The sequence below is a fragment of the Cervus canadensis genome, chromosome 30 (genome assembly GCF_019320065.1).
Source record: "Cervus canadensis isolate Bull #8, Minnesota chromosome 30, ASM1932006v1, whole genome shotgun sequence".
Classification (NCBI taxonomy): domain Eukaryota; kingdom Metazoa; phylum Chordata; class Mammalia; order Artiodactyla; family Cervidae; genus Cervus; species Cervus canadensis.
Window position 1 is genome coordinate 22,948,107 of NC_057415.1, and position 27,959 is coordinate 22,976,065.

A 27,959-nucleotide genomic window follows, 5' to 3' on the forward strand; every position below is an offset into this window, starting at 1 on the left:
GTCAAGGTCTGGGTAAGAGCCAGCACCAGGGCAAGGGCTCAGGAGGTACTTGGTGCAGGGGCACCGCAAGTTCCAGTGTAAGGGTCAGTGCAAGGGCGAAGGTCAGAACGAGGATAAATGTCAGTATAAGGCGGAGAGCGAGGTTCTGGGCTACTGTTAGGACAAGAGCAAGTGCCAAGGGGCAGCTCAAAAGCCTGTTGAAGACTAACAGAAGCGGCCGGTGAGCCTTTACGGCAAGCAGCAACAGCGCCACGGCTGGGCAAGAATTATGCCAGCCGGGCGGAAGCCGGCGGCCGGGAGGGGCGCGGCCTGCGGAAAGAGGTTCGGCTTGAGGGGCGGGGCTTACCCTAAGGGGGCGGGGCTCGGCCTGCGGGGGCGGAAGCGCAGCGAAGGCGTGACCAGACCCCGGCGTCCTGGGCGGCGGGCGCCATGGAACCGCAGTTGGGTTTGCATGAACTGCTGCACGTCTTTTCCTTCTTGGAGGCCCGCGACCTGCTCTGCGCCGCCCAAGTGGACAAGGTAGTGCGTCCTGTCCCAGGTGGGAGGCAGGGCTGGGTTCATGGTCACTGGCGTGTCCATGGTTGGTCCGTTCCCTCTAGGCCTCAGTTTCCCAAATCTGGGAGGGGGCGTGCGGCGGCCCTGAATCCGCCGGGAATCAGCAGAGGACGCTCGTGGCCCCCGGGGTGGTGACCTCCTCAGCGTTTGAAGGGTTCAGTCAGAAAACCTCTTACTCCTCCTTCCCTCCGTCTGTCTATAGTGTGTCCAGAGCTCCTGCCGGGTTGACCTGCACTGGGTACCTGTGACAGAGTTCACCCCTAAGATGGACTTACAGATCCCGCCTCTTCTGGAATGTTCTGGAAGTTCCCTTCTGGGGCCTGCCCGGAAATCCTTGCTCTGCCTGTGAGTGGCATCTCCTCCTGCAGGCTCGGGCTACCCCTCCTCAGCCAGTCGAACTCCGTACTGGCTGTGTTCCCTGAGTGCCTGGTGGATGCGGTAGTCTGGTCTGCGCTTCTGCGCATGTTACGGGTGTTCTGAGCGCTTTCTCCTCTGTGCGCTCCCTCAGCGGTAACCAAATGATCTTACAGTGTTGTGTATTTGTTAAATATCTGCTCCTCACCCCCCTCCCTCGCTAGACTCATTCCTAAGAGTGGGGAATTTGTTTCTTGCATCACTGTGTTTAAAATCACTGTATAATCATTGTGTGTATACACTCAGTATATGGCTTGATATTTAATTGTTTCTCAGTCGCCAAGTCGTGTCTCTGCGACCCCATGGACTGCAGCACGCCAGGCCTCTCTGTTGCTTACCATCTCCTAGAGTTTGCCTACACTCATGTCCATTGAATCGGTGATGGCATCCAGCCATCTCAACCCCCTTGATATTTAGGGTCCTCAGTAAATGTTTGTCCAGTGAAATAATTTTTTCATTTTTAGAAATACATTATTATATCACTTTACAAAAGGTAAACAGACAGACCTTGACCTGCGTTGTGTAATTATAATTTAAATGTGTAGAGTAAAATACTGGGTTGTTATCCCCAGTTGTACCAGTAAGGTATTAGGGCGTCCCAGGTGGCGCTAGTGGTAAAGAACCCGCTTGACAGTGCAGGTACCTGTACTTGGTCAGGAACGAAGGTTTCATACCTGGGTCAGGAAGAGCCCCTGGAGGAGGAAATGGCGACCCACTCCGGTATTCTTGGGGGGAGAATCCCATGGAGGAAGGAGCCTAGTGGGCTATAGTCCGTGGGGTAAGAAAGAGTCAGATGCGACTGAAGCGACTAAGCATGCATGCACACCAGTAAGGAAAATGAGTATCAGGTAGTGAGCTCGTTGGCTGAGGTCACCCAGGTAGTCCCCCAACAGATTTAGAAAGGGAGGTGCCTTTTACCCTTTGATAGCAGCAGATTCTCTAGGTTCTGGTTCCCCTGTTAGATAAAATGAGATCAGTAAACCCTGCCTCAAGGTGTCATCATGAAGGTCAGGTTCTCACAGAGAGATTCTCAGAGGACTTGCAAGTGAAAGTATTAGTCGCTCAGTTGTGTCTACTCTTTTGCGACCCCATGGACTGTAGCCCGCCAGGCTCCTCTGTCCATGGCATTCTCCAGGCAAGAATACTAGAGTGGATAGCCATTCCCTTTTCCAGGAAATCTTCCTGACCCAGGGATCAAACCCAGGTCTCCTGCATTGCAGGTAGATTCTTTACCGTCTGAGCCACTAGGGAAGCCCAAAGTTGGGTAGCATCTATTTGTAGGTTTCATTACATATTATAATTATTAAGGATTATAAGTATTAGGGAAATAAGATCTTGCTTGGGTTTTGAACTGGGAACTGTGTAAAAGGAGAATGGATAATCTTGCCAGGTTTGATCTTTGCAAAATATCAGCTTTACATTCCTTCCAGCCAAAAAAACTTCCTTTTTTTTTTTTTTTTTTAATTTGGCTCTACTGGTTCTCACTTGTCACACACAGAATCTTCAGTTTTCATTGCAGCATGCAGGATCTAGTTCCCTGATCAGGGATCAAACCCAGGCCCCTGCATCGGCAGTACAGTGTCTTAGCGCCTGGACTACCAGGGAAGTCTCCAAAAAGACTTCTTAAGGGCTGAAATATTTTGAACTTGGATGAGTGAGGGTTGCAGAAGTAGGAGCCTAGGCTCAGACAGGATGGTTGTTACTTCTCCCAGGGCCTGTGAGCCACACATCTGGATGGGAGCCTCAGTAGGTCTGGGCCACACAAAGCTCCTGAGTGGTTTCCATGAGGATGGGTGGGCTGCTGAATCCAGGGTGGCCCAGCTAGAGAGGCCAAGAGGTTCCAGGATGCAGGTGTGGCCTGAGGGAGAGGGAGGCATGGCACTCTGATCCTGTCCCAGGGCCACCTGAGCCTCTTCCAGACATTTCTGCAGAGAGCAGTTTGTGGGAATAGGGCCTATGTACCCTCCCCATATAGAAGTTCCGTTCCACCACCTTGACATCTCTGGGACATCTCTTTAGCCAGGGCCTTGATTTACTCCATTGCAGCAGCTTTCTTACGGGCCCTGCTGCTCTGCCTTCTTCAGTTCTTCCTTCTCATAGCATTCTCATAGCATCTAGTGACCTTTCTGAAACACAGTTTGGCTTGTCACTCTGCCGTTCACAATTCCCAAGTGACTTCTCACTGTTTTTGCCCTTCCAAAGTTGGTCTAAGAAATCTGTCTCCAGCTCCTTTCTCTGTGTTCTGACTCAGGCAACCTGCTCATCATCTTTTTCACACTTGTGAATCTTTGCTGAGGTGAATGTCTCTCCCTGAAATTGCTTCAGGCTTTTTCTTAGAGGACAGCCACTCATCCTTCAGGGCTTGATCCATCATTTCTTCTGAACCTCTTGACCCCAGTTGAGTTGGTCATTCTTTCCTTCCTCGTTCGTTGTTTGGTATGTTTTATTTGATTGTCTGAATATGTCACCTCAGGGTGAGTGTTCTTGAATGCCAGCACTGGATCTCATTCAGCACTCTGTCGCCTCCACAGGGCCTGGCAGGCTGGGCATTGATTGCTTGCTGACTGAACAGATGACTGTTTTCTCTCCCCTCGTTTTCTAGGTCTGGAATGAGGCTTCAAGGACCAAGGAACTGTGGAGGTGAGTGAAGGAAAAACCAGGGCTCTCAGGAGAGTATACTTGAAGGAGAGAGGGGTGGCCCTTTTTAGCACTCACTGAATTTCTGTTGAGACAGGAACAGACAATCCACAGCCCCTACCAGCAGGAAACTCCTCTTACTTGGAAGAATAAGACTCTTCTTTAATAGTATATTGAAATAAAAGAGACTTTGTTAATCAAATGGAGGTTGATCTTGCGGGCGGGGGTACCAAACTCAGGGACAGAAATGTATAGCAGATTGAATGCAGCTGGCTGATAGACAAACTGATGGACAGATAAGCCATTTTGATTTCATCTTTGCTCTAACGGCATTGTTCAAGTGGGTATATCTTTCCTTTTCTCCTTTGCTTCTCTTCTTTTCACAGCTATTTGTAAGGCCTCCTCAGACAGCCATTTTGCTTTTTTGCATTTCTTTTTTTGGGGATGGTCTTGCTCTCTGTCTCCTGTACAATGTCACGAGCCTCCATGCATAATTCATCAGGCACTCTGTCTATCAGATCTAGTCCCACAAATCTATTTCTCACTTCCACTGTATAGTCAAAAGGGATTTGATTTAGGTCATACCTGAATGGTCTAGTGGTTTTCCCCACTTTCTTCAATTTAAGTCTGAATTTGGCAATAAGGAGTTCATGATCTGAGCCACAGCCAGCTCCCAGTTTTATCTTTGCTGGCTGTATAGAACTTCTCCATCTTTGGCTGCAAAGAATATAATCACTCTGATTTTGGTGTTGACCATCTGGTGATGTCCATGGGTAGAGTCTTCTCTTGTTTTATTGGAAGAGGGTGTTTGCTATGACCAGTGTGTTCTCTTGGCAAAACTCTTATTAGCCTTTGCCCTGCTTCATTCTGTACTCCAAAGCCAGAATTGTGTGTGGATTTATTGTGTGTGGATCACAATAAACTGTGGAAAATTCTGAAAGATATGGGAATACCAGACCACCTGACGTGCCTCTTGAGAAACCTGTATGCGGGTCACAAAGCAACAGTTAGAACTGGACATGAAACAACAGACTGGTTCCAAATAGGAAAAGGAGTACGTTAGGGCTACATATTGTCACCCTGTTTATTTAACTTATATACAGAGTACATCATGAGAAATGCTGGGCTGGAAGAAGCACAAGCTGGAATCAAGATTGTCAGGAGAAATATCAATAACCTCACATATGCAGGTGATACCATCCTTATGGCAGAAAGTGAAGAGGAACTAAAGAGCTTCTTGATGAAAGTGAAAGAGGAGAATGAAAAAGTTGGCTTAAAGCTCAACATTCAGAAAACTAAGATCATGGCATCTAGTCCCATCACTTCATGGCAAATAGATGGGGAAACAGTGGCTGACTTTATTTTTTGGGGCTCCAAAATCACTGCAGATGGTGATTGCAGCCATGAAATTAAGCTTTAATTAAGTAAATTTACTTAATTGCAGCTTACTCCTTGGAAGGAAAGTTATGACCAACCTGGACAGCATATTAAAATGCAGAGACATTACTTTGTCAACAAAGGTCCGTCTAGTCAAGGCTATGGTTTTTCCAGTAGTCATGTATGGATGTAAGAATTGGACCATAATGAAAGCTGAGTGCCGAGAAATTGATGCTTTTGAACTGTGGTGTTGGAGAAGACTCTTGAGAGTCCCTTGGACTGCAAGGCGATCCAGCCAGTCCATCCTAAAGAAAATCAGTCCTGAATATTCATTGGAAGGACTGATGCTGAAACTAAAACTCCAGTACTTTGGCCATCTGATGCGAAGAAATGACTCACTTGAGAAGATCTTGATGCTGGGAAAGATTGAAGGTGGGAGGAGAAGGGGATGACAGAGGATGAGATGGTTGGAAGGCATCGCCGACTCAATGGACATGAGTTTGGGTAAACTGCAGGAATTGGTGATGGATAGGGAGGCCTGGCGTGCTGCAGCCCACGGGGTCGCAAAGAGTCGGACAAGACTGAGCGACTGAACTGAACTGAACTTGTAGTACAGTGCTCACAGTTGAAATGGGTAGAATGCCAACCCTAAACCCTAGATTTTGTTTTCATTTTTCCTGATAAGCTGGGGTAGGAATTTCCCTTTGAGTAACACAAGTAAGTATATTTCTTGCAGCAGTTCAAAAAATCTCTGCAGCAGCTTATCACCTAACCCCCACATGTGTGTTGTGTGTCACCATATTGTATGCACCTCCAGGTTCCTGAAGCAGATTGTTCAGCTGTCTGCAAGCCAAGCCACAGATGGGTTTTCAGTTGATTATTATTTTACAGTATCTGGTGTTAACTCTTTTTAGCATAAAGTCATTGCTTAAGATTGTACCTATGTTCATATAAAAACACTGGGTTTCTGTTTCTGGGACAGCACATTCCAGGAGCATTGTCACATGCACATAGCATTTCTGATGCTGTGCCTATGTGGGTACCAGACCCAAAAGTTTCTCAGGCCCATTGAAATTCTTATGGACACAGTAAATGAACGTGATTAACTGATCATGTGTTTTAATAGGTACTCTAATTCTAATTTAAAATACTTCATGTTCTTTAAAAATATTTCATGGCCTGTTTTTCCCCTTTGACCTTTTAATGAAATTGTGCCGTTTCTTTAATACACTAAGCATTAGTTTTTTGGTTAAAAGTAAAACTGCAAACATTTCCTTTTGTTTAAGGTACATAATTTCTGTTGTGTACATTAGATTGTTTTGCTATCAGTTGCTGTCTGAAAGGTTTTGATGCCAAGGGTTTTGATTTTTTCACTTGATACATCTTTGTATTTCAGAGATGTATATACTTTACTCATATGCACACTTCAACCATATTGATAGTCTGCCCTTTTTTGGTCAGATCATTTGGTTTTATTTCTTCTGAATATTCATCATGGTTCCTACTTATGGTTTGATGTATAATGGCCTTAAAGATGTAGAAACAGGCTTCACTTCCACAAAGAAACATGCTTTCTCCCTTTTTTTCTTAAAACTACATTGTCTTCTTAGTCTCGTTTTTATTTTCAAACTGTTTAAGTTGACATATGTGTACAAGAAATTCCCCTTTCTGCTTATTTCACCTAAATGAAAATCAACAACATGAGAGTGATGATGTGAGGCAGCTAATATTCAGCTTCTTAGTCCAGGAGATGAAACGAATGGTGAAGGCCATGGTGCAGCTGATTCTTTTTTTTTTTTTGACTGTGCCATTCAGCTTGCGGGATCCTCGTTCCCCAACCAGAGACTGAACTAAGGTCCTCAGCAGTGAAAGTACAGAGTCCTAACCACTGAACTGCCAGGGAACTTCCTGAAAGCCCATTCTTGTCTGAAGGGGACAGTTCTCTGTGGCCCCAGACAAGTTTTATCAGGTGGTAATTTGATTTCAATATAGCTAAATCTTCTTTTACCTGATTTGTGTGTGAAATTTGATGTTTAAGTGTGTGCAACCACTTCATGTAGGCTAGTCCTATGCAAAGGGATTCCCTAGTGGCTCAGATGGTAAAGAGTCTGCCTGCAATGCAGAAGACCTGGGTTCGATCCCTGGGTTGGGAAGATCCCTTGGAGAAGGAAATGGCAACCCACTCCAGTACTCTTGCCTGGAAAATCTCATATACAGAGGAGCCTGGCAGTCCATGGGGTTACAGAGAATTGGACATGACTGAGCGGCTTCACTTTTGCTTTCAGTCCTAAGCAGACCAGACAGGGTAATCTGGATGCCCATTCTGCCCACAGGCTGTGAGTATGCTACTTCTTGTAGAATAAGCAGAGTTCCAGTGAGTACAGGGAAGCCTGCATCCCACCTCAGCACTGGACCCCTCAAAGGAAACTGAGGCCTATGTAGGCAAAGTGAGTTGTCCAGGCTAAGGTGCTGAAACTGGGAATTGAAGCTAGGCCTACTGATGTCAAAACACCTTCTAATGACTCCTTTTCTGCCTGGGACTGGGGCCTGTGTTTCAGGCAGCTGTGTCTGAGACGCTGGTCCTCCTGTAAAGCCTCCCAGATGACCCTGGGCACACAGACATGGAAACAGTACTATCTCCGCCGATCTGAGCTCGAGTTCCGAATGGCATCCGGGCGGCCAGAGGACTTTACCTGCAGGGCCCTTGCTGGGCACAAAGGTATGGGGTAACAAAGTGGTAACTCTGTACATTCCCACTGCTTCCCTGGTCACGTCTCCAGGGATTTAGTCTTTCAGCCAGTTAGTTGGAAAGTGCTACTTTATGAGGATATGCCCTTGCTGGGCTCTATCCTTGTTCTATGTAATTTGATCCTCACAGAGATCATGACATCTGTTTCAGAGTAGAAAGAAACTAATATAAGGAAGTTGTTCCCAGTTACATGACCAGTGGGATGGCAGGCAGTCTTGGGCATGATACCCGGGTTGTAAGTCTGAAGCCCTAATTCTGTGTGTCCACCACGGTGCCCTGAATCACACTGCTTCTCAGAGAGAAAGAGGGGGGACCGTCCCACCTCCCAAGCTGAATGTTCGTATCCTGAGCACCCACATGTGTGCTCAAGGTGTTGGGGTCCTTTAATGGACCGGAACCTTGTGGTGCGGAGTCGACGATAAGAAAGTGAAAGAGAGAAAGAGAGAGAGAGAGAGACAAAAAGACCCGGGGACCTAAGCTCTGATGGAGCAAAGGTGCTTTAATGATTTTTCTATGAGTATATATAGGCTGCAGTACAAGAAACTTCTTTCGGGAATGATAGAGATCAGAAAACCAAATGTACAGCAACTGTTACCACAAGGTCAGGAGACAATCCATATCTCAAGAAAGGGGAAGGAGATTAAGCTGTTTTGTCCTAAGGAGAATGTTTACTAAAGGAGACTCATGCTTGCCTCACATAATGACCTCAGTCCCTGGGAGCAGCGTGCTGTTCCGCTTGAAGAGGGACAAAGGACTCAGGAGAGACAGCATGTAGGAATCCTCCCGTCAAACATTCCCTGACAATTCCCCCTTATTTATTTATAATATTTGTAAGAAGAGTTCTGACCATCAGAGTTTATTTAGTTTTGACAATCTTTGCATGAAGGCAACGGTAGACAACAAATATAATTGTTAAGACAATCACCAAAATTATGGTTCCAGATCCAATGCTATGAGTAAGACTTTGAAACCATCCACGTGGGTCTAGCCCAGATAATTGATCAGCCAATTGTTTAGCTAAAGTTTCCATATCAATGGAAGAGGGCAGATTATTAGAAAAGGTTTCAAATTTTTCTTTTTGTAATAATTGTACATTCAGAGAGGCGTTATCATGTATGTTTTGTAAATGAAACTTGATTTGTTCCCAGTTGTAGGCACTATTATTAAAATGAACAGGAGTAACACAAAATTGAGTAGAATTCCAGTCACATTTTAGCATCACCTGTTTTTGTACATCTGTTAATTGATCTCCAACCCATTCGATGGCTGTTTTCAGTTCCTGTATTTCTTTTTGAATATCCTCATCTATTTGAGACTGAGTGGCCCACATAGTATGAGCATTTTTAGTCCAATTTTGGATAAAATTATGTGTTTGAATTGAGGTTTGTAAAGTAACGCTGGTGATGATAGCAATGGTGCAAATAGTTATTAATCTTATAATGCCAAAAATCAGCCATCCAATGAATCGTTTACATTGCTAGAGCAATTTAGTAAGCAACCGGGAAGCAAGTCCAGCCATGGGACCTTCTTCCCAGGGCCGTTGGAGATTTGACGCTCAAGGCAAGTCTGTGTTCTCTTTCAGGAGAGATAGATAATCTGGCCTACGTCTCAACCAACGAGTACCGGTTTGATGGTCGGGAGAAATCCGTGGTGTGCACCATCTCCTCAGATGGCACTGTGCGTGCTTGGGATCTGCATGAGGTGAGCTGCCTGGGAGGGGCCAGGATGAGTGCTGTGGATTCTGCTGGGTCCTCAGCCTTGCGGCCCTTTGCCTTTATTCTCTTTAACCATCACAGTCACCTTGTGAGGTGTGGGAGACCCATTGTGCAGTGAAAAGAGTGAGCTGCAGGAGGCTCAGTCACTGCCAGGTCACTCTTCAAGCTTGAGTCTGATCAATCGCAAATGCCCTTGACTGTCTGCTGCCCTGCCTCAGGGAGATGGGTCTTTTTATAGTGCCTGATGGAGGCTGTTCATGCAAGGGGATGGCAGCTGGCTTGCCCAGTTTTGTGATGTCCACATTGGAGCTGATGCCGGCCTCTGGGTGGTTTTGCCCAGATAATGCAACTTTTACTCACCCATTTGCAAACTAAGTGTTAAAAACTTCGATAACTTATTAGTAATTTCAAACTTGGTTGGCACTGATAGTTAAAAAGTTTTCCTATCCATTTTCTCATTTGATTCCCATGGTAGCCATTATTATTCACAGTATTCATTATTATTATCATTCTAATTTTATACAGGTTTAGACTGAGACAGAAAGGAAAGGCATCTGAGTTGAACCACGCGGTCACTTGCAGATAGATCCAGGGCTTCTGCCTGGGCCCATGGATCTTTTCCTGGAAAACTAGATAACTTGATGTTTTCAAACACGCTAAACAAGGAGAGGTCCCTCTAGGGCCTTGCATTATTAAGTAGACAGACTCAGTGAGGTTGTTGCTCATCTTGTGCTGTTCAGGTTTGCTGGACGTGGCAGTTTCCTTCCACGTGAACTCCTGAGTAGGGCACCAGGAGGCCCTCCCTAACTTCCCGCAGATGGACCCGTGAACAGGGCACTGTGGTCAGGGATCTCTTGACTTCTCCGTCCGTGTGGAAGCTGCATTCCTGAGTCCCCGTGCCTGCCTTGGGGGTTGCTCCTCTGCCCAGACTTCGTGGTAGATGCCATGAGCGAGAATGGTGTGAACCGTGTTAGGTGATGGGGGTGCTTGGCTGCCAGTGAATGAGTGAGTCCGAAAGCCCTACTTGGGCTCCAGCCCAGGATTCCGACAGATGCCAGATGACACACCAGGCCGTTTGAGGGACTCTAGAAACTGGGATAGGAACTCGGAAAGGGAGGAAGGTTGGGGGCACAGGATGGGAGCAGTGAGAGGGCAAAGGGGCAGAGCAATTTTGGAGTGAGTTTCAGATAGTTAGAATTTGCTTTGATTTTCAATCATAAAACGCTGTCAAGGCTTTTATATAAAAGGAAAAATGGGACTAAAAGATAATTCGTGAGAAGTAAAAAAAAAAATTGCCTTTCCTTCCACTTTCCCAAGGTTATATTTCCAGAGGTAACCACTTTTTTATTCATTTCTGGTCTTATTACATTTTATATTTTATTAATAGATTCTGTTTCTTGGTCTGTATACTTTAGAGAGTATCTGTTGACTGCTTTAAAAGTTACATTTTTAATTACTAGGAACCCTTTCATATTCTCTGGTTATTATTATTATTTTTCTTTGTTTAAAGGATACAGTTATTTGCATTGTATGTCTTTCCTCCATAGTCAGTTTTTCAGTTGTTTATCATGGATTTTTCTCTTCCATGTGCTTTGTTTTCCTCATATATATGCCATGATGTTTGACATAATTCTAAGGGAAGGTCTCTGGTGACCATGGGTGCATGCAGCTGGTTTCTGTCTCATTGCAGTTGTGTTGTCCTGAAAGAGACCTGCCTCAGGCTGTGGACATGAGACCTTGCGGGCTTAGTAGCTTAGGGATCTTGGGCAGGAATGAGACCCAAAGGCTGGGAGGTTCCATAGTTGCCAAAACAAAAAGATCTTGACTTAAATAGAAAGGACTTTGGTGCAGGGGTCAGGAGACCTTTCAATAAGACCTTTTCTTTCTCTAGTCAGCAGACCAGAGAGCAAATATTTCAAGCATTGTAAACCATGTGATTCTGCAACAACTTAACTCTGTGGCTGTAATGCAAAAGCAGCTCTAGATAACAGGTAAACGAAAGGGAGTGGTTGTGTTCCAATATAACTATGGACACTCAAACGTGAGTTTCATGTTGTTTTCAAGTGTCATGAAATGCTTTGCTTTTTTCCTTTAACTAAAATTCAAAAATGGGCAGTAGGCTGGGTTTGGGTGCAGGCCGTGGTTGAACTCTGCTGTGGTCTGTTTATTACAGGGCTAGACCACTCTGCATCCATTCTCTTTGCTTCCCGATCTTAATCCCTCTTGTGAGCACATCGCCAATCTTACTTTATTTTTAAAAATTCAGTCATTCGGCTGGAGTCATGCAATATGTAGCCTGTTTCCGTGCTCTGTTTCCCTGGTCACTGCTTTCGATTCTGACATGAGAAGGGGAGTTTCACTGCTACTTTGCCTACTTCCATGCCCCTGGCCACTGGGGGGGTAATGTGTGGTCTCTGAGACCTACTTGACATGAGCCAGTCACCGGTGCAGAGTTTCTACTAGTGGTGGTCTTGTTAGCTGTTCCAGCAACAGAAATCATCTGTTGATATGTTGACGTGAGGGGAAAGAAAGAAAAGAAAGGAAGAATACTGGGATATCATGACTGGGAAAAGATTGTGCTAACAAGGTAACACCTGATACAAAAAGGACCATAATAACTACAAATTGGAAGGAAAAAAACCTTGTCACAGCTCTGGAAAACTGAAACAACGGCTAGAGGATTGGTTCTCTGATGCCCTTTGTTAATGTGCCGTGGGCCTGCTCTTTACCTCACTCTTCCAGCTTTCGGAATCCTGAGAGAGACCGTGGAGCTGGGAGTCAGCCCAGCTCAGACCAGTTGTTCTCCTCTGTGCTGATGGCCATGACGGGGCATGGACCTTAGCCAGGCCCAGCCCGTGGTAGCACCACTGGGAACCCCGATGGGAAGGGTGTGTTTTGAGCAGGGCACCTGCAGTTATCCAACAGAAACTGTTTGCATCCATGAGCCTAAATTAGCTTATCTGTAAACTTGGGCTCCCTGGGGACCAAGTGAGATGCTCTGTGTGGAAGTTCTCTGTATGCAGCCCTCTGGAACTCATGTCCTGAGTACAGCTCCAGTCCAGGGCAGGGTGGAGGGTAGTGTTGGTCCTCCCTCCCTGCCCGGCCTTCCTCAGTTAAGCCATAGTTGACCCCTGGGAGTGCTTCAGACATCCCAGTGTGCACCCCAGGCCCCTCCTCCAGTCCTCCTGGCCATGGCTTTAGCCCCAGGCAGTCTCTGCATCCACGCTCAGCCACTGCTCTCCTCTAGGACAATTGTCTCCTTTGTGGTAGAACGTTACTTTTTTTTTTTAAGAATTTTATTTATTATTATTTAAGTTTTTGGCTATGCTGGGTCTTCATTGCTGCGTGATCTCTTGTTGCCAAGCAGGCTCTAAAGGTGCGCAGGCTTCCGTAGTTGTGGCACGAGAGCTTAATTTCCCTACGGCATGTGGAGTCTTTCTGGACCAGGGATCAAACCCATCTCCTCTGCATTGGCAGGCAGATTCTTAACCAGTGGGCCACCAGGGAAGTCCAGGGGAACATTACTTTTGTGTAGTATCCCATATCGTGCTGTACATCCTGTGAGGATGGGGATCACACCCCTCATCCTGCATGTCCCCAGTGTGCCCTGGGTGATGGTTGAATGAATGAAACTAGTAAGTGTTTAGGAGATAAATGAGCCCTGTGTGAGTTGTTACATTCATTTTGTTCTTGCCCAGGGCATGGAGCTGTGGTCGAGCCCTGTACAGTCTGCTCCTCTGGTGCATCTGGTGACCTACCCTCGGCTGCAGCTGGTTGTAACTGTGGATGAACGGGGGCTGATCAAAGCATGGGAAGCAGAGAATGGGTGTGAGCAAGCCGCCTTCTTGCTGCCCATGTATTCATCTACATTGGAGGCCTGTGACATTCCAGAGGGCCCCCTCTTGCTGGTGAGTAACCCGACTCCTAGGAGCCTCTCCTGTTTCCCAGCATCTGTGGAGCTGGCACCAGACCACGTGTCAGTGGCACCTCAAGCCAGGCCCTCCATGGGGCAGACCAGGTGACCTCACTATTCTGCTTGGTCCCCCCACTCCTCCTTGCCTGCCGTGTGGAGGGCAGACTCCACATCCCCCTTCAGTTCTGACATGCCACAGCCTGCTCCCTGGACCTGTCTCTGCAACCTCTCACCCTCTCACAGTGAGGTCCAGCCCCATGGGCTGCCGGTGCTTTCCTGTCCGCATGCCCCTGCTTTCCTGTCTCCTGGTCCTGCTCATAGTCTTTCTTCCGCTTCTGGTTACTTCTCACTACTGCATTCTCACCCTTCTTTCCCCCTTTCAAGTCTCAGCAAGGGTCCAACCCAAAGGAAAACTGAGGCATGTTCAATAGAATGCAAGCATTTGTCTGAGATGATGAAGGCCTTCTGTTGCAGGGACATTTGGTTTGGAGGTGATTCTTGGGTATCGTGAGGGAGCATTTGACCAGAGAGAAATGGTGAAAGTGGGTGTAAGTTGGCAGGTCAAGGATGTGGCTCTCACCTGGCGGCAGTATCCTCCTCCTGGAGGGAAGGAGGTCTTTGAGAGTGTGGACAAGCTGGCCTCCCAAATACAAAGATGAGCAGACCCCGAGGAACAGTTTCATATGTAAACAGGACTAATTCTATAAAGAAACTAAGCTCATGAACCAAAACAGTAAGACTTGATGAAACATATTTTATATAAATAACTCTGTAGCTGTTTAAAGAAGACTTTGGAATAAGTGTAATTAATACCTCCAGAGCAATTTGAGAATATATTGTATAGAGGAAGAGGAAGCTAGTATAGTTGCTCTCTGGGGAATGATAGACCACATGATTCACACTTCCTTATTGGTGAAGGACAGTTAGGAAAGTTAGAATATATATCAAGTCAGAGAGCTAAAAATAGCAAATAGTTTCTAGGCCAAGATTCAGAAGATGGCAGAAAGCACAGTGCTGAGCCTGATGCTGGGGCTGCTTTTGTTCTGGAGATGTTTACTCCAAGGCCAAGGAGCTGAGTAGGGAGATAGCCAAGTAGATAAAGGTTGGCGTGCAGGGCCATCAAGGATTGGAGCCCTGTGAATCCTCTTACATTGGGTGTGTTATCGAATGTTGGAACCTGAGAGTTGTGGGGGAGGGTCTGAAAATAAACAGTCCCTGCAATGACTGCAGCTGCCCAGTTACCTGGTGGTAGTAAATGAAAATCCTTTCTAGAGAAAGATAAGACTCCCCATCCCTCTCTTTTCAAATACAGTGTTTAGCACTCCCTTAGAGATAAGTAGCCATAAGATAACATGACCTACCCAAGGCAACCTACAGATTCAGTGCAGTCCTTACCAAACTACCAGTGGTGTATATTCTTGGGCTTCCCTTGTGGCTCAGCTGGTAAAGAATCCACCTGCAATGCAGGAGACCTGGGTTCTATCCCTGGGTTGGGAAGATCCCCTGGAGAAGGGAAAGGCTACCCACTCCAGCATTCTGGCCTAGAGAATTCTGTGGATTGGATAGTCCATGGGGTCGCAAAGAGTGGAACACTGAGCAACTTTCACTTTCAGAGATAAGTAGAGATAAGATAATATGACCTACCCAAGGCAATCTACAGATTCGGTGCAATCCTTACCAGACTACCAGGTTTTCACAAAACTAGAGCAAAAAATTTTTAATTTATATAGAAACACAGAAGACCCTGGAATAGCCAAAGTAATCTCGGAAAAGAAAAAGGGAGCTGGAGGAATCAGATTCCCTGACTTTAGACTATACTGCAAAGCAACAGTAATCAAAATAGTATGGGACTTGCACAGAAACAGGAATATAGATTAATGGAACGAAATAGAAAGCCCAGAGATAAACCCATGCACCAGTAGTCAATTAATCTATGACAAAGGAGGCAAGAATATACAGTGGAAAAAAGACAGTCTCTTCAATAAAGTGGTGTTGGGAAAACTAGACAGTTATGTGTAAAATAATGAAAGTAGAACACTCCCTAACACCATACGCAAAAATAAACTGAAAATGAATCAAAGACCTAAATATAAGGCTAGACCCTATAAAATTCCTAAGAGGAAAGCATAGGCAGAACACTCTGACATAAATCGCAGCAAGATCCTTTTGGATTCACCTTCTAGAGTAATGAAAATAAAAACAACAATAAACAAATGGGACGTAATTAAAAGCTTCTGCACAACAAAGGAAAAATTATCAACAAAATGAACAGATAGCCCACAGAATGGGAGAATAATCCCCAAAGTATGCAGACAGCTCATGGAGCTTGCTCTCTGTCTCTGTCTCTCATATATATATATAAACAATATATATATATAAAACAATCAAAAAATGAACAGAAGACCTAAATAGACATTTCTCCAAAGAAGACATTCTAAAGACCAAAAAGCACATGATAAGGTACTCAGCATCACTAATTATCAGAGAAATATAAATCAAAGTACAGTGAGATACCACCTCAAACCAGTGAAAATAGCCATCATGAAAAAGTCTACAAACAACAAATGCTGGAGAGGGTGTGGAGGAAAAGAAACCCTCCTACACTATTGGCGGGAATGTAAATTGGCACAACCACTATGGAGAACAGTATTCAGGTTCCTTAAAAAACTTAAAAATACAACTTAAAATATGATCCAGCAATTCCACTCTTGGGCATACACCTGGAGAAAACCATTGTCCAAAAGAATACATGTATTCTAATGTTCACTGCAGCACTATTTACAATAGCCAAGACATGGAAGCCATGGGTGGTGATATGAGTGTTTACTTTGTAATAATTTACTGAGCTCTTATGTTTACGTTTTGTGCCATTTTCTGTGTGTTATATACATCAATTAAGAAGTTAAGCATATAGAAGAATTAGTGAGCTGGAAGATAAAAGTAATTCTGTAGAATGCAATGGAGATATCAGGAGTGGTAAACGTGAAAGAGAGGCTGAGAGACAGAGACCAGTGCTTCGCAGACTTGAATGCGATGTTTGCCTGTGGACCTCGTTTAAATGGAGATTCTGATTCAGTGGGTCCTTGGGAATACCTGAGATTCTGAGTTTTTTAGGAACTTCTTGAGGATATTGATGCCGCAAGATCCTTTTGGATTCAGGTCACAGACCACACTTGGAGTAGCAAGGCCACAAAGGACCCATGCAAAATTTTAGTATTTGTTTATTTATATCTTAGGAGTAGATGAGTCAGGGTGAAACTGTTTAGTGTCATTTCATGGGGTTCCAAAGAGCCCTGATCTTTTATGTCTCCTCGCAGAAAGAATCCAGCAAAAGGTAAAGTGATAGATAAGTGATTTATTAGAACAGGGTGCTTATGAGGCTTACAAGCAAATGGGCGAGAGAGTGCTATGTCCTAAGAACTTAGTGGGCTACAGTTTTATAATCAAAGGAAAAGTAAGGAGGAGGAGAAGGTCGTCTTTGTCTTTCTTGTAGATGTCACGCTTCCATCCTCAGTTCCTCCTCCAGGTTGAGCAGGGGAGTTTTCCTGTCCCCACATGGCCCAGCTAGGCCCACAAGTTACTGTTTTCATGTGTGCTGAGAGCATGTCCTAGGGATCATCAGCTGACTGAGCTCCCTGGGCAGGATGTGGTCTCATGCCACCATTGGTTTGCAGTTTTGGGGGCATGTCTCATGCTTCTGTCGCTAAGCAAGCCAGCTTGGTTTTGAGGTTAACCAAATTTGCTTTCTCAAGTGATCATTAACTCCCAGGGGTCTCCCCAATTTTTTAAACTTACAATCCCCTAGTGGGAATTAACTATTTTATGACCTGCTTTGTCCCTTTACTCTTTCCCTGTCAAGCTGGGGGGTGGTGGTGGGGGCATAAGAAACGTTTGACAAGATGGTAGATATTTTTCCAAAATAGACTAGGGACATTAATCCGTGAAGGTCAAGAAGGTCCTGCAAACCCTGAGCAAGGTAAATACAAATAAATCTGCACATAGACCCATCAGAGTGAACTGAGATAATTGAAGACTAAGACAGATCTATTTAATAGCAGTGAGGGGAAATAAAACTACCTTAAATGTAATAGTAATGAGACTGCTTCAGGCAGTGGGAGAATGATCACAGGTGAATTTTCAGAAGAAGCAGGAAAGATTGTTGAGCAAGAGCCATGGTAAATCTTAGGAAATCTAAACGAATATCACCTGTATAAAACAGCAGCAACAATGCCTTGTGGATTTTATATGTAGAAATAAAATGAATGACTTCACCATTTAGGTTAGGAGAAGGTTATGAGGAACTAGGTCTACTAAGCTCCTTGAAGTGTCCAAGATTAAATGTACCAGTTAGTCATATACTTTATAAGGCAGTTTGCAAACAGTTACCTCTCACCTAACTCCCAAAATAGTATACAGCAGGTAGCTTCTAAAGCATAAGAGGAAGATCAGTGTGTCTTGTGGTTTCCCTCTAGGGGCAGGATCAACCCTGACCCAAAGTTTGGCTTGGTTATTGTCAACTGAAAAAAAAAATAAAAGCACAACCTAGAAGTTGAGAGTTTTGTTTTATTCAGCAGACTTTCTGAGGTTTTCACATCTCCGATGACCTTAAGAAAACGGTTCCAAAGAGGCAAGGGTGGGGACCCGGGATATATAGGATTCTTTTGCAACAAATGACCAGGTGGTTGGATCAAAAGATTACTATTACTATTAATTAAAGAAAATCAGATATGATATCTCAAGGAATTTAACACTCTTCTATGTATGGGAAAATGCAAGAGTCTAGGCTTACTGAATTGTTCCTTTGATAGGCACCTTCCTTTGATGTGGGCTTCCCTTGTGGCTCAGCTGGTAAAGAATCCGCCTGCAATGTGGGAGACCTGAGTTCGATCCCTGGGTTGGGAAGATTCCCTGGAGAAGGGAAAGGCTACCCACTCCAGTATTCTAGCCTGGAGAATTCCATGGACTGTATAGTCCATGGGGTCGCAAGAGTCGGACACGACTGAGCGACTTTCATTTTATGAACCTTCACTGTCTGGGGTCAGTATCCTGTGTTTTCACATCCTGAGTCCCCTCAGGGCTCACCATTGGGGGTGGTGGTAATGTGATGGCTTGATGGCTGCAACATCCTTTGTTTACAGATATGGCAGGCAGCATTTTTAGTTCTCATTATCAAAACTCATGATGCCACATGTGCTCTGAGGGGATGTGAAAAGATTCATTGGTTTCATTTTCAGACTTCCCTGGGCGAGCAGGGCGGGCTTCTAGGAGTCAGCTCTGGAAATGGCTTGAGGGAGTAGGGAGGAGTGATTGGCCCTGGTCTTCCTTCAGAGGAAGCAGAACCCTGCTGGCATCTTGATTTGGGGCCTCTGCCCTCCAGAACTGTGAGAGAATACATTTTTGTTTTTATAAGCCACCCTGTCTTATTACTATAGCCAAAGGAAACTAATACAAGACTCCTCTAAAACAGAACACTTAAGGAAGGGTTGGAATTAAAATGATGGGAAAATGATAGGCATTAGAGATGTTAACCAGAAGCAAGCTGATACAGCTAGTAATGTTAGATGAGAAGACTGGAAGATGAAAGTCTTTCCTGGATCTTAGGGTCATTTCATATCAGAATAATAATTAGGTAAGCCTCCCAGGAAGATAAAACAAGGCTTAATTTTTTTTTGGGGGGTGGCCTCATTTTTTTGGTGTGACTTTCGGGATCTTAGTTCCCTAACCAGGGATCAAACCTGTACCCCCTGCATTAGGAGTGCAGAATCTTAACTACTAGACCACCAGGAAAATCCCAGGGCTAATTTTGAATGCATTTTAGAATATGGTCTAAAATATATATTGAAAAATAATGTGTAGAATTTCAAGGAGAAATGGTCAAAGCTACATGCATCATGAGACATTTCTGTTACCTGGTTAAAGAGAGATGCTCTGGGCGGGCCCACTAGTTCCGTGGGCGCTTTAAAGGCAGAGCATTTTCTCTAGCCAGTCACAGAAGAGGAAGTCAGAGGCACAGGGTGAGGGCATGCGGGCCTCCCGTGCTGGCTGCCAGGTTGTTGGTGGGCCTGGAACGGGGATGGTCTCTGCGGCCAGCCAGTGGGCAGGGAAACCTCAGTCCTGCAGCCACAGTGACCTGAATGGGCTCTCAAATGAGAACCCAGCACCCTAACACCTTGATTCAGCTTTGTGTGACTTTTTATACATTCCACGGCTTATTTGGAAGTTGTTAAGTCAGTGGCTCATTTCAAGTTAAATTACATTTGTGTGCAAGGTCAGCATCAGGGTTCATTTTTACTTTCAAATGGTCATCCAAAACTTATAGGAAAGACCATACTTTTTTCATCGAATTACATTATCACCTTTGTTTTGTCAAAATATCCACTGACCAAATGTGTCTGGGTGTTCTGTGTCAAACTTGTGGTCAGGCTCCACTGATCTTGTATGTTCGTCCCAGTGTCAGTCACACGGGGTCTTGTTTCCCACAGATTTTAGTTAAGTCATGACCTCCCACATTTCCTTTTTTTGAAAATGTATCTATTTTCATAAAATTTTTCCAGTGAGCTCGTCAATTTCTATAACGCTGTTTCCTGGGTTTTTGGTTACTTTGAATCTGTAGATTAATTTGGGGACAACTGACCCGTTAGCATTCAGTCTTCTAAGCCATGAATACGGCATATATGTCCCTATATATTTAGGCCTTCATTTATTTTTCTCAACAAAGTTTTGTGGTTTTACGTGAACAGGACTTGCACATAGTCTGTTAGAAGCATTTTTATACTGTTTAAATATTATTTTAAAACATTCATTTATTTTTGACTGCATCAGGTCTTGGTTGCCGCACTTGGGGGTTGGTCGTCATTGCGGCACACAGGCTCTTTGTCATAGCACAGGGACTGCTCTCTGTTAGCACTTGTGGCGCACGGGCTCCAGAGTCTGCCAGCTCATTAGTTGTGGGGCGCGGACTTAGCTGCCCTGAGGCATGTGGGATCTTATGGCTTCCCTGGTGATGCGGTGGTTAAGAATCCACCTCCCAATGCAGGAGACATGGGTTCAATCCTAGGTTCAGGAAGGTCCTCTGGAGCAGGAAATGGGACACTCCAGTATTACTGCCTGGGAAATTCTATGACAGAGGAAACTGGCAGGCTATAGTCTTATTGCTTCCCAAAGAGTTGGATGTTACTGAGCACTCATGTGTGTGGGATCTTAAGATCTTCCCCAAGGGATCGAACTCACATTCCCTGCATGGGGAGGCAGAGTTTTAATGACTGGACCATGAGGCAAGTCCCTTAATGTTATTTTAAAATTACTTTTCCAATTTTTTTCATTGCTAGTATACAGTATATGTAGAACATAAATTATTGTATGATCATGCTACCCAAGATGGCTCTTGTCCTGCTGTCTCTACATCCTTCGCTCGACCAGTCCCTTCTTCACCTACACCCTACTCACATGACCAACTCTCCCCTCTAATACATACTTGCCCCACCTCCAGTTAGTGATTATTCTAATCTTTAGATCAGAGCATCTTCTCCATGATAGCTTATCAAACGGGTGGTAAGGGACGGGCTCCTCTGCTGGTTTCCCTGGTAACCGACAAGCCAACCTGATGTCAGTTATCTCTGTATATGGCCCCCCTCCTATACATGGACATTACCAGATGGTCAGTACTGATTAATTGATTGATTGATCAATCTGATCAAATCAGATTGATTATATTCTTTGCAGCCAAAGATGGAGAAACTCTATGTAGTCAGTAAAAACAAGACCAGGAGCTGACTGCGGCTCAGATTATGAACATGTAATTGCAAAATTCAGATTTAAATTGAAGAAAGTAGGGAAAACCACTAGGCCATAAAGGTATGCTCTAAATCAGTTCCATAACTCTAACCATAAATTGGACCATAGACAGGAGGGGTTGCAGGAGTTTTGAGGGACGGAAACAGGCTTGAATGAAGCGTGAGCCTCCAGAGCAGAGAGCACACAGGCTGATGATAAAGCCCTTCCTGGGAAAGCAGTCTTCAGCCGGGAGAGAAAAAGGGGAAGGAAAGAGCAAGAAGTGGGACGCAAGAGGGCTGAAAGCAGGGAAATGAGTAAACTGTATTATTAAGTCTGAATAAAGACAATCCTGGGCTTCCCTGGTGGCTCAGATGGTAAAAAATCTGCCTTCAGTGTGGGAGATGTGAGTTCGATCCCTGGGTCGGGAAGATCCCCTGGAGTAGGAAATAGCAATTCACTCTAGTATTCTTGCCTGGAGAACCCCATGGAGACAGGAGTCTGGCGGGCTACAGTCCATGAGGTCCCAAAGAGTCTGACATGACTGAGCGACTAACACACTTTAAATCAAATCCCTTACGGTTATACAGTGGGAAATGATAAATAGATTCAAGGGATTAGAGCTGATAGAGTGCCTGAAGAACTATGGACAGAGGTTTGTAACATTGTACAAGGAAGCAGCGATCAACACCATCCCCAAGAAAAAGAAGTGCAAAAAGGCACAATGGTTGTCCGAGGAGGCCTTACAAATAGCTGAGAAAAGAACAAAAGCAAAAAGCAAAGGAGAAAAGGGAAGACATACCCATCTGAATGCAGAGTTTCAAACAATAGCAAGGAGTGATAAGAAAGCCTTCCTATGTGAACATTGCAAAGAAATAGAAGAAAACAATAAAATGGGAAAGACTAGAAATCTCTTCAAGAAAATTAAGAGATATCAAGGGAATATTTCATGCAAAGATGGGCACAGTAAAGGACAGAAATGGTATGAACCTAACAGAAGCTAAAGATACCAAGAAGAGGTGGCAAGAATACACAGAAGAACTATATAAAAAACATCTTAAGGACCCAGATAACCATGATGGTGTGGTCACTTACCTAGATCTAGGCATCCTGGAGTGTGAAGTCAAGTGGGCCTTAGGAAGCATCACTGTGAACAAAGCTAGTGGACGTGATGGAATTCCAGCTAAGCTATTTAAAATCCTAAAAGATGATAATGTTAAAGAACTGCATTCGTATGCCAGCAAATATGGAAAACACAGCAGTGGCCACAGGACTGGAAAAGATCAGTTTTTATTCCAGTCCCAAAGAAGGGCTATGTCAAAGAATGTTCAAACTACCCCACAATTGCACTCATCTCACATGCTAGCAAAGTAATGCTCAAAATTCTCCAACCCAGATTTCAGCAGTACATGAACTGAGAACTTCCAGATGGTCAAGCTGGATTTAGAAAAGGCAGAGGAACCAGAGATCAAATTGCCAACATATGCTGGATCATAGAAAAAGAGAATTCCAGAAAAACACTTCTGTTTCATTGACTACGCTAAACCCTTTGACTCTGTGGATCACAACAAACTGTGGAAAATTCTTAAACAGATGGGAATACCAAACCACCTGACCTGCCTCCTGAGAAATCTGTATGCAGGTCAAGAAGCAACAGTTACAATTGGACATGGAACAACAGACTGGTTCCAAATGGGAAAAGGAGTACATCAAGGCTGTATATTGTCACCCTGCTTATTTAACTTCTAGGCAGAGTACATCATGTGAAATGCCAGGCTAGATGAAGCACAAGCTGGGATCAAGATTGCCGGGAGAAATACCAATAACCTTAGATATGCAGATGACACCACCTTTAATGGCAGAAAGTGAAGAGGAACTAAAGATAAAGAGCCTCTTGATGAAGGTGAAAGAGGAGAGTGGAAAGGCTGGCTTAAAACTCAACATTCAAAAAACTAAGATCAGGGCATCCGGTCTCATCACTTCATGGCAAATAGATGGGAAAACAGTGAGAGGCTTTAGTTTCTTGGGCTCCAAAATCACTACAGATGGTGACTGCAGCCATGAAATTAAAAGACGCTTGCTCCTTGGGAGAAGAGTTATGACCAACCTAGACAGCAGGCTAAAAAGCAGAGACATTGCTTTGCCGACAATGATCCGTGTAGTCAAAGCTATGGTTTTCCCAGTAGTCAAGTATGGATGTGAGAGTTGGACTGTAAAGAAAGCTCAACGCTGAAGAATTGATGCTTTTGAACTGTGGTGTTGGAGAAGACTCTTGAGAGTCCCTTGGACTGCAAGGAGATCCAACCAGTCCATCCTAAAGGAAATAAGTCCTGAATATTCATTGGGAGGACTGATGCTGAAACTGAAACTCCAATACTATGGCCACATGATGTGAAGAACTGACTCACTGAAAAAGACCCTGATGCTGGAAAAGATTGAAGGCGGGAGGAGAAGGGGACGACAGAGGATGAGATGGTTGGATGGCATCACTGACTTGATGGACATGAGTTTGAATAAGCTCCGGGAGTTTGTGATGGACAGGGAAGCCTGGTGTGCTGCAGTCCATGGGGTCGCAAAGAGTTGGACGCAACTGAACTGAACTGAGGAGTGTTCAGATCCTCTGCATAATTTAAAAGCTGTGTTGTGTCCCTTTTCCTGATTGGTACCAATTCTTTATATATTCTGGACACAGTCCTGTGTCTTGTTTATTATGAAAGTGAAGTCGCTCAGTCGTGTCTGACTCTGTGACCCCATGAACTGTAGCCTACCAAGCTCTTCCGTCCATAGGATTTTCCAGGCAAGAATACTGGGGTGGGTTGCCACTTCCTTCTCCAGTTTATACATGGGAAATACATTATTCCAGTCTGAAGCTTGCCTTTTGTTTTTCTTAACAACGTCTTCTAAAGAGCAAAAGTTCTAAACTTGATGAAATCGGATTTGTTCATTTTTTACTACACAGCTAGTCCTTTGTGTGTCTTAACAGTTAGAATTAATAGGTTGAACTTCCCTGGTGAGCAAATGGTTAAGACTCTGCACTGCTAGTACAAGGGGCACAGGTTTAATCCCTAGTTGGGGAAGGTCCCGCAAGCCACACAATGTGGGCAAAAAATAATTTAAAAATTTTTTCTTTTTTACCAAAGAATTAACAGGCAATTTAGCAAGGCTGTTAGATACAGGTAACTATACAAAAGTCAAATGCACTTCTATGTATATTTACACAGAAATTATTCCTATGTATGCTGCATAGTGCATGCATGGCAATTTCTTTGTAAATACAAAATGATACATTCTCCTATTACTCTTGGTCTGCACCCTACCCACTTACGCAGCCTCAAGACAAGAGTCTGGAGTCAGCAGTGGTTTAATGGATGGGGGAGCTTATATCTGAAGCAAGGCCCTTAAGTGACATTCTACCACGGCAGCAGGGAGCAGGCAGGACATAGCAGCAGTCTTCACTATTGAGCGGGCAGTTGCTGCTGTTCAGTCGCTCAGTTGTGTCCAACTCTTTGCAACACCATGGACTGCAGTATGCCAGGCTTCCCTGTCCTTCACCATCTCCTGGAGTTTGCTCAAACTCATGTCCATTGAATCAAGGATGCAATCCAACCATCTTGTCCTCTCTCATCCCCTCTCCTCCTGCCTTCAATCTCTCCCAGCATCAGGGTTTTTTCTAATGAGTCAGTTCTTCGCATCAGGTGGCCAGAGTATTGGAGCTTCGGCTTTAGCATCAGTCCTTCTAATGAATATTCAAGATTAACGTCCTTTAGGACTGACTGGTTTGATCCCCTTGCAGTCCAAGGGACTCTCAAGAGTCTTTTCCAACACCACAGTTCCAAAGCATCAATCTTTGGAGTTCAGCCTTTATGGTCCAACTCTCACATGACATGACTACTGGAAAAAACCATTCTTTGACTACACGGATCATTGTTGGCAAAGTAATGTCTCTGCTTTTTAATATGCTGTCTAGGTTCGTCACAGCTTTTCTTCCAAGTAGCAAGTGTCTCTTAATTTCGTGGCTTCAGTCAATAAAGCAGAAGTAGATGTTTTTCTGGAACTCTCTTGCTTTCTCGATGATCCAGCGGATATTGGCAATTTGATCTCTGGTTCCTCTGCCTTTTCTAAATCCAGCTTGAACATCTGGAAGTTCATGGTTTATGTACTGTTGAAGCCTGTCTTGGAGAATTTTGAGCATTACTTTGCGGGTGTGTGTGATGAGTGCAGTTGTGCGGTAGTTTGAGCATTCTCAAAAGAATATAATCAGATGGTCATTAGCACATGGAGAGACATTCCACACCATCATGTCATTAGCAGAATGTAATTTTTTCTTTTATTTGGCTGCATGTTTTCAGTCATGTCTAACTCTTTGTGACCCCATGGACAGTAGCCTGCCAGGCTCCTCTGTCCATGGGATTCTCAGGCAAGAATACTGGAGCGGGTTGCCACTTCCTATTCCAAGGGATCTTCCCAACCCAGGGATCAAACCCAAGTCTCTTGTGTCTCCTGCATTGGCAAACGGATTGTTTACCCTTGCACCACCTGGGAAGCCCTAACTTGGCTGCACCAAGTCTTAGTTGTGGCACTTCAGATCTTTAGTTGCAGCATGTGGACTCCTAGTTGAGGCGTGCAGGTTCTAGTTCCCTGAACAGGGATCAAACCCAGGCCCTCTGCATTGGGAATGGGGATTCTTAGCCACTGGACCACCAAGGAAGCCCCAGTTTTCTGCATCTTAACACTTTCTTTCTCCTTTTTCCTTATTTAGGCCTGTCACCTGTTTTGTTATCTTTACTCCCATGGCAGTCAGTGAGTTATTCTATTTTGATCCTTCTCACTTTTAAAAGATGTATTATTTTCAGCTTTTTGAGAACATAAAATATTTAAACCTGTTCTTCTCTTGTGTCTACCTTTTTTTTTTAATTAGCTCTTTGATTTATAGTTTAATGTATTTCATAACACCACCAGTTCTTTTGGTGACATTTGCGTTGTATCTTGTGATTTGATGAAGCGCATCCCCTGGTCAGGGCCCGAGGAAGGGCCCATGAATGCAGTTCTTGCATTAGCATTGTGGTTCTGTAGTCTAGGGGCTTAAAGAGTGACCAGGCTGGACACTGCATCCCTGGCTCATGCTTTCCTTGAATTTTGTGAAAATGTTATGCCACAGTGTTTCTGTTGAAAAAGTCTACTGCCACCCTTACTTCTCTTGTTAGGAGTTTTAAAAATCAAAGGCCTAAAGGATTTTTTGAAATATTTAAAGCCTGGTAGTTAGCTGTATTGTGATGTGTCTGTGGTGACCAACCCAGCTCAGCTTCCCCAGGATTTATTTGCAGAAAGTTTCATTGGACATGAATTTTGTTTGTTTTTTGACTGCGCCACGTGTTTGTTGCAGCACATGGACTCAGTAGGTTCAGTGCTCAGGCTTAGTTGCTCAGTGGCATGTGGGATCATGGTTCCCCGGTCAGGGTTCACACCCACGTCCCCTGCGGATTGGAAGGCGGGTTCTTTACCACTGGACCAGCAGGGAAGTCCTTGTACATGGATTTTCAGTGTTAGTCTGTTAATTATTTGACTTTTCTTCTATAGGAACTTCATTTCTGTGTTTCTTAGACCTTTGTTTATCTCCTTGGACACTTTCTGGTTCTTTGTGGCTCTTGATCCCGTTTTTGTCCTGTCGCTTGCAGGCCACCTGTGCTGAAGGGGCAGTCTACACACTCACGGTGCCCTGGCTGCAGCTGCTCTCCAGAGTCAGCGTGTTTCCTGGCAACCCCACCAGTCTTCTCTGCTCACCTGACCGGCAGTGGGTGTTCGCGTCAACCCAGAACTCAGACTTGAGCCCCGAGGTCAGTGGCGGGCTGTGTCCCTTGCCTCAGGGGGGTGGTGGGTCCTGTGCCCTAGGCTTTTGGGGTGCATCTGGGGGGTGCAGCTTCTCATGTAAGACCAAACCGCACAGCCTGCATGGGTGATGATGAGTCATCTTTGACCTTTCACAGCCGTGACTGCCTTCTCAGGGCCACCAGCTGAGCCGATGGCCATGGCGGCCTCGCCCAGGAGCCTCTGTTCTTTCCAGGCTCCCGTGTTGCCCACAGGCTGGAGGGGGTCAGCTACCTGACTGGAGATGACAGAGTTTGAAAAGGTTTGGGACGTCCTGGTGGAAATGCTCATGAGGTATTGGTGGCCTGAGAACAGGCTTCAACAAGAGGAAGGAAGACAGTGGGCCAGCATGGAGGAGATGCTGACAGCGTGGGGACTGTATTCATTACCTGGAGGCCCATACACAGCTTGCCTGTGAGAATGGCTGCCTCTGCCAGTGATTCATGGACTCAGAGATGCTCAGGCTGAGTGCCAGGGTCTGAATTGGAAAAGAAAGTGTGTGTGTGTGTGTGTGTGTGTGTGTGTGCGCGCTGGTACGCCCACGTGTGTGTGTGTGTGTGTGTGTGTGCTGGTACGCCCATAAGCTTTGTCGTTCAGTTGTGTCCAGCTCTTTGTGACTGCCGGGCTCCTCTGTTAGTGAGATTTCCCAGGCAAGAATACTGGAGTGGGTTGTCATTTCCTACCCCGGAGGATTTACCCAACCCAGGGATCAAACCTGCATCTTCTGTGTCTCCTATCTTGGCAGGTGGGTTACCACTGAGCCACCCAGAAAGCCTGAATTGGAAAATTAGACTGGAGTAAAAAGCAGGCAGCTGGAGAGGGTCTTGAGACATACCGGGGTCAGTGAGCAAGGAAGGACAGAGAAAGAGAAGCAGTGGCCAAGCTGGACGGAACTGGCAGTGACGGGACCTGGGAGTTGGGAGGCCGGGGGTCAGGTTGGGAAGCCAAAGGAGAGAGGCCATAG

The 27,959-nt window shown here is 45.0% G+C and overlaps 1 protein-coding gene across 7 annotated transcripts in view; it reads left to right on the forward strand.

Annotated features, from left to right (window-relative positions):
• The window catches only part of CDK20 (cyclin dependent kinase 20), a 46,119-nt gene that overhangs the window by 11,497 nt on the left and 6,663 nt on the right, over window positions 1–27,959 (forward strand). For all 7 annotated transcript variants that reach the window (XM_043453314.1, XM_043453315.1, XM_043453313.1 and 4 more), the window contains 5 exons: window positions 3,572–3,609; window positions 7,542–7,702; window positions 9,315–9,433; window positions 13,146–13,355; window positions 26,806–26,964. In XM_043453314.1, the coding sequence (XP_043309249.1) occupies window positions 3,572–3,609; window positions 7,542–7,702; window positions 9,315–9,433; window positions 13,146–13,355; window positions 26,806–26,964 (687 nt within the window). The remainder of the gene's footprint in view (window positions 1–3,571; window positions 3,610–7,541; window positions 7,703–9,314; window positions 9,434–13,145; window positions 13,356–26,805; window positions 26,965–27,959) is intronic.